The sequence below is a fragment of the Humulus lupulus genome, chromosome 7 (genome assembly GCF_963169125.1).
Source record: "Humulus lupulus chromosome 7, drHumLupu1.1, whole genome shotgun sequence".
Taxonomy (NCBI): Eukaryota; Viridiplantae; Streptophyta; class Magnoliopsida; order Rosales; family Cannabaceae; genus Humulus; species Humulus lupulus.
In genome coordinates this window covers 25,939,794-25,950,518 of record NC_084799.1, presented here as the reverse complement: position 1 = coordinate 25,950,518, position 10,725 = coordinate 25,939,794, and the positions used below count along the sequence as shown (strand labels likewise).

General features: G+C 38.0%; 1 protein-coding gene and 1 non-coding gene across 2 annotated transcripts; both read right to left on the bottom strand.

Annotated features, from left to right (window-relative positions):
- Positions 1-269: 269 nt before the first annotated feature.
- LOC133791000 (large ribosomal subunit protein eL18y) lies at positions 270-2,598 on the bottom strand. The gene is made up of 5 exons (XM_062228878.1): positions 2,444-2,598; positions 2,265-2,354; positions 1,212-1,340; positions 912-1,094; positions 270-615 (listed from the first exon to the last, which is right to left on the bottom strand). Exons 1-5 carry the CDS (start codon positions 2,444-2,446, stop codon positions 457-459), a joined length of 564 nt encoding a protein of 187 aa, XP_062084862.1. The 5' UTR covers positions 2,447-2,598; the 3' UTR covers positions 270-456.
- Positions 1,601-1,682, bottom strand: LOC133792920 (small nucleolar RNA snoR53Y). The gene has a single exon (XR_009874387.1). It is a non-coding gene; the product is annotated as a small nucleolar RNA snoR53Y (small nucleolar RNA).
- Positions 2,599-10,725: the final 8,127 nt, after the last annotated feature.

Below are 10,725 nucleotides of genomic sequence, written 5' to 3'. Positions count from 1 at the left end.
CACAAAATAGCATCTGAAGGCTTATCACAGCAACCAGACAGGGAAGCTTGACATGATGTACATGAAATGCCATATGCTAGATTGAATGAAGTGATGCTTCCCATTTCTCACTCCTTTTTTCCTTCTGAAATTTCTATCAATCGAGATTGAATGAAACAGTCAAAACACAAAAACTGCTAGCCCATGACTAAATTTGTAATTTAAAGGAGCATTTCTTCTCAATAAAATAGCTACCGATGTATGTAAGAATTAAAAATTAGAATAGAATGTATATAAAATGTCATTTTATAAAATGGAACGATTAAATCAAACTAACTAGAGTACTGATCCTCAAGCATAAACCAACATTGACAATACATGTAATGGAACACGTGACCAAGAAAAATTCTAGCACAAAGCAAAATTGAATTGTCGGTCAGAAAAGGGAAAGGTTTGCTTTTAATTACTAAACTCAGCTTAAACTCTAAATCCCCTGCTGTTTCTTTTTCCCCTAGCCTTCTCAAACTTTCTCCCCTTGGAACGAACATAGGGTTTAGTGTGACTGTGGGGAACACCAGGAGCTGGACCAAAGTGCTTCACAGCTTCACGTGAATTCTTTGGACCTCGGAGAAGAACCTATAGGAGATAACACAGCAAAAGAATCTTAATAAATATCGGTAATCGAAAAGAACAAAACAAACAAATCTTCCTAGTGCAATGTTAATTGACCTCACGACAGAAAGAAAACAAGTAGCAATAAAACATTTTTGACTCTTGACAACAAAGGCAACATCAGGCAATTGCAACAAAGTAACAGCAAGAGCACACACAAACACACAAAAAGTCCTTTCAGACGAGTGAATGGTCTGGGGTTCATGTCCAGTAAATGTATCTTCTAAAAGAGAAAGGAAAAATGATATGTGGTCAAGTACCGTGTTCTGGCCCAACGGTGCTCTCAAAGCAAGCTGATCAAATGTGAGGCACTCCCCTCCAGCCTTCTCAATTCTGGCTCTCGCTGTCTCAGTAAACCTTAAAGCTGTAACTTTCATGGCAGGGACATCATGAACCCTAATATCATCCGTCACTGTGCCAACAAGAACAGCAACCTTGCCATCCTACATAATGTTGAGGAACAGATAATTAAAGACCATAGCATAAATAGATAAAAACTGAATTTCTCAGGAAGCCGCACAGGTCATCTAGTGCATAGCAGAGGAGAGCAGAGTTACCACCTTCCCTTGCATGTAACGGATCAGCCTAGAGAGCGAAAGTGGCGCCTTGTTGACCTTGCTCATAAAAAGACGCTTGAGAATAACAGCATTGAACTTGCTTCCGGTCCTTCGCACGAGAAAGCGATACAGCTGATATAGAAAAAAACCAACTAGTCAGTTCATATTCGTAAAACTGTATCATTATAAAACTATAGGAAAATAAAAAAGAGAGATGATAAATTAATGAAGAACATATCTTTCGAATAAAAAGACACTACAAGTTAAAAAGCAAACTACAAAGAAGAATGTGTTGCTTTTGCCAATGAAAACTAAAGCTCATTTACATCCATAAATAAAATTCTGTAAACCAGATAGATGAAAAATGTCAAACTAAAAAATGTGCTAGTTCTAGTTCCCTCAGAATATATGAGATAAGAATCATCATGCAGTGATCAGTATTAGCATGGCTTTATTTAAAGCATCACCGGGAACATCTCCCTCAATATATACTTCTATCAAAAAATAAAAATAATATATTTGTAAATTTAGTTCTGTCAATAAATATTATATTCGAGTAACGCTGTCTGGGATGACTTTTTAGAATAAAACAAAACCTGGAAACATTCCTAGGCCTTAATATCGATACACATCTCTTATCATTGCCATTTGCGAAAGACCAGACTTCCAAAAAAAGTTTAAAACTAAAACAATCAGCATTCACGACTCATTTGCCAAATTAGTAATATATAAAAATCAAAAACTAAGATTTACAAACCAGTTAAATAATCAAGCTCGCCCAATATTTATCACTTCTTTTCTGAAAACCCTTTATGCATAGGAGAAATGTAAAGTTAGTACTACAATGCAGTCAGATTCACATTTAGCTTATTACGTTCTTCAGAGAGAAAATCAATTTTAAGTACATACAAACACACCCATATAAACCAAATGGCACATATGCATAAAAAACCTAAAAATAAAAGCTACAAAAAACACCAACACATATACATGTACCACAAGCACTTATATTAGTACTAATATAAAATAAAAAAGGGAAGAGGTAGGGTTAAGAACCTTGACAAGAAGCTTGAGATAGATATCATCGGATTTAGGTGCGGTCCTTTTGGTCTTCTTGGACTTACCTCCTGCAACTAGATCGATACCCTGTTCACCATAGCCAAATCTAAAAGAATTAGCCCCAATGTCTTACAAATTGAAATAAGCTCAAAGAGAGTGGGAGATAGTAGATTTACCATTGTAGCTCTAGGGCTGGATTAATCGAAGCTACTGAAGACGCCGTCTGCTCGTCCAACACAGAAGTGATTAGGGTTTTGGAGCCTTTTATAATAGGTAGTCTGGATGAGGGTCCCTTAGTCTTTCAGTGGGCCTTTTCGAACTTGCAGGCCAGGAAACTAAATTTATGAAATTATCCCCTAAATTTAAGAAATTATTTTTTATGAAGAGGATATTTTTGACAAAAGTATACAAAAATTGTAGTTTAGCATCCAAGTTTATTGTTATGTTAATTCTACCATCCACTATTAACAGTGCGCTCAATAGTCGAGCTAAAATACTTTTTTTCTAAAGAGTATTTAGAATTTTTGTTTCTCCAATTATGATTAATATATTATTGTGTATCTAATTTTTTTTTAGATGTTAAAAATTACTTTCAAATTATTTACAGTGCTGTAAAGTGGACTTTTCTTAATTTTATCTCATGTGGCTAACAGAATGTTCATGTGGCTAACAGAATGATAACGTGACTATTTTTTGTCACTAATTTATCATTGTCACATCAGCATTATTTTTATAATTTAAAATTCAAAAATATATATCTCTTATAAAAATTAAAATTCAAAAATAATTTAAAAATTCATTAAAATATTTTTTTCTTTTTAATTCTTCAAGATTAATTTTTTTTAATAAATTCTTAAAATATTAATTAAATAAATTTTTTTAATATTAAAAAAATAAACCCAAACTCATCTAAATATTTTGGACAAAACTTAAACTCATTTAATTTAAACTTTATTAATTCCATCATTATTGAAAATAATTAATTTAATTTTTTGAAACAAAAAAATAGATGAATTTCAGTTTTTTTTTAATATTTAAAAATTTTATTTAATTAATCTTTTAAGAATTTATTCAAAAAAATAATCTTTTAATAATTAAAAAGAACAAAGATTTTTTTTAATTTTTGAATTATTTTTAATTTTAATTTTTTATAAGGAATATATATTTTTTAATTTTAAATTAATTTATTATCTTAAATTATACAGAAGACGTTGACATAACAATTGAAACGGCCCAGTAAAAAAACAACTAACATAATTGCTGAAAACATACATTGTTTTTGGAAAACATCTTACTTTTGTTAACTAAAAGATCTCAAGCATCAACGGTGGCTAGGAAATAGAGCATTTGGACAGCGTTAAAAAACGTGTATAAGCCTTGGATTTGTGGTTTTGCTATGTTCTAAGGATTTACTCAAAGTGGTGGTTCTGTAAAGGTTTTGAAGATTCATCAAAGTTGAAGAAGATCATTTACCAACTTGGGTTTGCATAATCTTTCTCAGTCTTTATTTAGTCTCTGTCAATCCATTTTTTGTGTAGATTCTAAATTTTGAGGTGGTGTTGTCTCACTCTTGCCCAACAATTTTAACATCAATGCAGGAATGTGATTGAAGACTAAATCATCAAGTTTAGATTTCAATGAATGATCATGGCTAGAGACCCATGATAAAATTTTAAACCTACAAATAATGATAGTTAGAGAATCGTAGTGATAACGTGTTATAAAAGTATTAAGAATATTGAAATATGAAATATAAATAAAATAAATAAACAAAGTAATAGAGATAGATGTAAAGAAAGAGTGAACTTTTGTGCATTATTTCAATGAGGATGGACCCACATTTATGCATATAAATATGATATAATAAATCAAGTAAGTACCACAAATACAATAAAAAATTAATGTTGATATTTAACTTCAGGTAACTTGGTGATTCTCCATTATTATGATATTTGACTAAGAGTATTCTCTATTATTATAGACATCCATATATATAATATCTATAATAGATATATAAAATTAGATATACTAGTATATAAAAAATATAAGTAAAAAGTTTGTATTTATATATATATATATATATACCAAATGTGAAAAGTGATACTTAAGCCTGCCTATATATGTTGCGATAATTTTGCTATGTAAGTATACGTAATCACAATTCAGTAATAATTTGATAAATAAGAGTATCGTCCCACAGAGATTGAATTACTAATCATCAATAATTAATTTCTTATTTCTAATTGGCTAACAAAATATTGATTATAAAATAAAACTAAAACTTAAACATAAAAATTATGAAACGAAAACAACTATAAACTCAAAACAAATAACACTAAACATGATTATTTAATGAATGAGAAGTATGGAATTTAATTTCATCTTCTTTCCACTCTCATATTTTACTAATGCATTATTTCACAATTATTCTTCTTACATAAATAATTTATATTCGAATTAAGATATATAAACTTCAACTGATATGAGAATTTTCTACATCTTTGTGATAAACTCAACATACAAGAGGCATTAAGCATGAAAACTCATAAGCTACACAAATCATATTGATACTCTCGTTCAATATTGAGTCCTAAGTCTAGTCAATTATAGGAGGTTTAAATCTCACTTTTCAGATTTTAAATCAAACTCATGTAAATCATGAAATAGATGGTCAGTCAATAACAAGTAATAAGCATAAATTGAAAATATCTCAATAATGAAGAATAAAACATAAATTTTGCATTAATTCATAGTAGAGTTTCAAGAGACTCAATTAAAAACCCTTGAAATAAACTTAGTTTATATCCATAACAATCAAATCCATAAAACTAGAATTCAACATAGAATAAAGATAAAAGAAAGAAGAAAAGAACTCTAGATCAATCCAATCTTCTCCCAAGTACTCTAAATCGTTAACCCTGGGTCTTAGACTCTAAAAACTATGTTTTTCTGATGAAAATTGCGATTAAGTACTAATCCATGCGTTTTCCCCAAGTGAAAAGACCAAAATGCTCTTGATTAAAATTTTGTAGAAATTCTCCATTTCTTGAGCACTAGAGCGGTCGCACTGCCTTCGCCAAAACTCCATTTTCGCCTGATTTTTGTCTTTTTGTCGATTTTTTACCCATTTTCATTCCAAAGCATCTTGAGTCCTTCAAAATCTTAAAACACACAAAAACAAGCGTAAAATAGAACAAAATAAACCTAATTAACTAAAACACTCCCTAAAAAGACACTAAAGCGAATCTAAAACTTGTTTATCAATATATAAAAATAAAAAAGAGGCATACAATAAAGTAAAGTGCAACAAAAAAAAAAATGCCTACTATTATTTTTCCATTGTCATGTTTAGTCATATTTAGCTCATGATTGAGGGAAGTCAATTAAACAACTCGCCTCTATAATTAAATATTTTTTCCCTAAAAAATAATGAGTTTTTTTTAACAATACAAAGTTACCTTATCCTAGAGCTGTAAATACGGGTCATGATTTCTAGCACGGTACGAAATCGGTACGATCCCGAGAGACACGAGCATGACATGGCATGAAAAAATATGGACTTGGACCAGGCACGACACGAATTGAAAATTGGCACGGCACACCACAACATGGCACAAAAAAAGAAGATGAGTTTTTATATTTATGGACAAAAAATAAATACTACAAAATATGGTGAATTTTTTCAAAAAAAAAAAGTTTAAAACATGGGAATCCCATAAAATATAAAAATTAAATTACCATATTTTTACACAAAACTCTCTCACACTTTCTCATCATCTCATTTCTCTCTCACATTTATCTCTCTTCACTTTCTTCTTTCTCCATCTCTCTTTCCCCACTTGGTTCTTTCTTCTCAACCCTCCACTGAAGACACCACCTCCGCCATCCGCCGGTGACGCAGCCCCCCTCCCCCAGACAATCCACCGCCCTTTGGTTCTTCTTCTTCTTCTTCTTCTGGTGGTGGTGGTGCTTTTAATGTTATTCTTTTGGTTGTTCTTTGTTGACGCCATTTTTCGTCAACAGATAAAAGAAGAGCACAAAAACAATAAATGACAATGGCCAAACGGAACAAACAAATCAAACACACGATTTTTTACGTGGTTCAGCAGTTCAATCTGCCTAGTCCACGAGTCTCTGCTATTAATCTCAAGATTATCTCTGTAAAATTCTTTAGTATGAATTCTCCTGAGTTTTCTCTCAAGGATCAGAATTTCGGTCCTCTACAATGGTGCATGGCTTCTCTATTTATAGAGAAGGATGCAAAATACTATCCCACATATTTTTGGTAGTTACTCTTTTGTGAATAAAAATAAATGGCTTTAAATGCCTATAATCAGATAAAAAAGGAAACGTCCCTGAAGACCAGGAAACGCACAACTGATTAAATAATATCCCACGATTCTTGGGGATTTACATTAATAAATGAGGATTACATCTCATTTTTATAATACTTGTTGATATTCAAAGCGGCGATCGCGTATCTCTAAGGCTCCTGCCTCCCAAGTTTCCCATCATTGCCCGAGCCAGTGACATCTCCCGAGCTAATGTGGCTTTCGAGATAGTACATCGAGCTCAAGACCCCTGCTCCGAAGTTGTTCCTGAAGATAAGGGTGCTCTCAAAGCTACCTTTCGAGATCGAGATCATTTCGAGGTCACGATACTCGAGGTCATGTATCGTACTTTGCAGGCTCGATTTACAACCCTAGAGCATGCCCTAACCCTCACGAGACCATTTACTTCGAACTCAGCTTTCGAGGTCATATTTACTATAGCTCGAAATCTGGGTATAACATCTTGCCCCCTCAAAAGTATTTGTTCGAATCCTAAGAGAAGGAAACTTTTGAACTACTTCCTCTGGGAGACCGTACCGTCACACTCTTGAAAATGGACACGCGTCAGCCGGGTATTGCTCACTTTAAGCACTTGAGTACCTTGGAAACATGCCCACGATCGTTCGTTTGACAACTTTTCGGCGCCTTCTTGTCATTGATCCCCATCCGTTCGATCTAGTGAGGATTTCATTCGACGCTCCCGATTAATTCCATTTTTCCACCTATATATACAAGACCCCCCCCCCCCCCCCTCTTCATCTTCTTCTTCACGTTTGTTCATCTTAAGCAAGAAAAGAAAAACAACCAGAAAACCAGACTCTTCTAAGAAGCTTCTGTCCTGCGCATGTTTTCTCGACCCAATAAACAAAGAAATCCTGGTCTGTTCGAATCAGTGAGTTCTTTCTTGCAACCTCTTCTTCAGTCGACGATTTCTCTGCAATCACCATCACTGTGTAAGTATGCCATTTTTGTTGTTTTTTTTTTTACTGTTTTTGCTGTGTATGCTAGTTTACGTTCTTAGCATAATAAGATAGGGGGTTTCATTTCGATAGGCTTTCAAGTTTTTTAGACTTCCCCTGCTGGACTTCGCATCACTGGTTTATATCCAGTTTTAACGTTTGAGCAAAGTTTCAATTTTCTGGGTTTTGAAAATTTTAGGCCATGTTTCTTGTCGAATAAGTTTTCGGGTAAAAACCCTTGTCCTTGACAAATGCACGAAAACCGAGAATGCCCTTCCTGGCTAACCGCCAACTTTCTTTCCCTTGAATTTCGGGATTTTCAAAAAATCTTCCACGCTCCTTTTCTCTCCCGTGGAGCACACGCTCTGACTCTTTAGTAAGGGTCTCAATATTTAATTTCTTATTCCTAAATCCCCGAGCTCATACCATCGAGCTCGTGATTCTTGCATGCATGGCCCTCACCATTTTTTCTTTCTCGTTAGATGTCACAGAATCTGGAAAGACGGTGGGGGTCATTGCGAGCCATCCCTTACGAGCCCAAATCTCCGAGCCCAGAATCACTGTTCGTCCGGAATCAGCGTCGGATACAAGAATACGAGCTTGCGCGCGAGCAAGAGGACACTCGAGCCCACTATCGCCGTCAGATAGACGAGGTCATTGAAAAGAAGAGAAGAGTTCTTCGGGAGGCCATCTATCCGGAGCCCAACCCAGGACCTAGGCCAATTCCCCTCGACCCTGCGTTAAAAGTCACGGTTGCATATCATCCAGGGGAACTCAAACTTTCTTTAATGGCGGAACCTTCGTCCTCGCAGCCTCGGAGAGAGATGTTCGAAGCCGAGCTCTACCAGAGCTCGGTTACCACTACCGACCAAATAACTGACATTTTGGCCCTCCATGGCCTTAGTTCCTTGGACACCCTGAAATGTCGAGCTCCAGCTAGTCATGAACGGAGTTGTTTTGCCCCTGGGGGCCGCGACGTCAGTGTGAAATATTCGTCCTGGAGCCAGGAACATATGAGGGCAGGAGCTCTGCTGCCCTTGAAGTCCTTCTTCAGAGACTTCGCTGATTTCGTTGGGTTGGCTCCATTCCAACTCAACACCAACTCATACAGGGTGCTGTCTGCCCTGAGGTCCTTGTTCCACGAGCTGGGGTGGGAAGGACCTTCACCTCAAGAGATCTTATATCTCTTTTGTTTGAAAAGTAACCCCTCCCGAGCTCGGGGAGGAGATGGTTTTTATTATCTTTCGAGCTACCCCAAAGAGACGAAGATTTTTGAAGATCTTCCAAACCACCCTCCTGACTCCAAAAAGGCCTTTTTCTGGACAGAAGGTTTGTCCCTGTCTCGACATCGTTCGTTCAGACGGATTCGTAAGTACTCTTGTTACTTATATTATTTTTTTTTTTTTTTGAGTTCGGAATTTTAGCCCTTAAGACCGTACTTAGCTGAAATGTATTTCGCTTTTCAGCTAATTTTAAGCGTCCCTCCCCCACCAAGGCAATGGAGGAGCACAGAGAGGCCTTGCTCCGACTTCCTTATGGCAGGAGGTCTCTTTCGTATCTTCTTCAAGAGGGCAAGCTCCGAGCCTGTGGGTTGTTGGGAGAAGGCCAGTCAACCTCTGACTGGTCTAATAAAAAATACGAACGTTGGGAGGAGGTGCCCCTGCCTACAGGCGCCCTTCCTCCGAGGAGAGAGAGGAGGCCAACACTCCCAGTTCGTCTGAGGAGTCCGCGGTCCGGGAATGAGGCCAACGATGAAGCCTCGAGCTCGGACTCAGATGAAGGTAAAATCCTCCCTACCTCGAGGATGTGGTCCCCCACACTACTAGAACACAGGCCCAATAGGTTAGTCTCGTGCCCACATGATAGATACCACTTCTACATATGGAGTTGGGTAGACGACTGTGTCCATAGGTTCGATAGTGGGCTCGGGAAATATGATACCATGTACACCACGGACGAGGTGTGGAATGGGATAGCGGTGCAGTACGGGACCAATGACTATAGGGACCTCTCGAGGTTATCCCCTACTTATAGGGAAGGCACTCCCCCCGCCTCCTCTGAAGACAGGGGAATTTCATGGTCCCCAAGTTCGAGCTCGGGGGAGAGTTCCAGTTAGGTTTCCTCCATATCACTCTGTGTCTGATACCGAAATTACTTGCTGTAAATTTCTCTTTTACTGACTCAGTGTTGTGACTTGTGCAGGCGAGATGGACTCCGACCTCGACGCCCTTATCGACAATGCAGGCGCCAAGAGGAGCAAACGCCCCAGGGTAGGGTCGGTGAAGACCAGCCAGCCGGGGAAAGGCTCCAAGAGATCTAAGAAAACGCCTCCTCCTCCCTCGCCGGCTTCGAGCTCTGCTGCTACGTCGACTGGCCAGATCAGCGCCCCCACGACCTCACAGGCTATCGTCTCTGTGGTGGCACCGGCCTCGCTGGCTGGTATCCCTGTCGTGGTCGAATCCCAACCTCCTGTGGCGGGTCAAACGTCTTCTGCTCAGCTCGCCAAGAGACCCTCTGCTTCTCGAGCTCAGAAGCTAACCATCTCCACCCATATGGACTCATATGTGGTGGATAACGCTGCCGGACCTCATGGATCTACGCTGATTTCGGATGTCATGTCCCGGATCGGCCAGAGCTACGGCAGTTTTGAGGCTCCTCAGTGGCAGTGCCTAACTGGCACCCGAGACCGCACGGTCCTGTACGAGAAGAGTATCGAACACACTGCCGCAGTAAGTATCCTTCTTTATTCCTTTTGCGTACATTCATACTGTCCTGAGACTAATGGTGGTTTCTTCCTTTTTTCAGGCTCTTGCCTTCACTGCCCAGCTCAATTACGAGCTGAACAACGAGATCCATTCGAGCAAGACTCATGCTCAAGAGGAGAGAGACCTCCACCTTAGAGCGAACGACGATCTGAAGGCGGCGAATACTAAGCTCGAGGCAGTGGTTAAGGAGCGTGAGGAAATGGCCGAGGAGCTCGGAAAGCTGAAAACTGAACTCGAGGAGCAAAAGAAAGATAACATCCAGCTTCGGGAGACCAACAAGAAGCTCGAAGAGGACAAGGCCGCCACCTTCGACTTCATAGAGGATGTCAAAAGCTCGCCTTACCGCCGAGTTCAAAGACAAGAAGGAAAAGGCGGTCGACTCAGCCATGTACCGGATGTGGGC

Bases quoted from the DNA above. Each gene is read 5' to 3' on its own strand.
- LOC133791000 (XM_062228878.1), bottom strand. The intron at 1,341-2,264 runs GTTCTTAACCCT...TTTCTATATCAG, and splicing joins ATCTCAAGCTTCTTGTCAAG to CTGTATCGCTTTCTCGTGCG. The intron at 616-911 runs GTACTTGACCAC...TATCTCCTATAG, and splicing joins CACCGTTGGGCCAGAACACG to GTTCTTCTCCGAGGTCCAAA.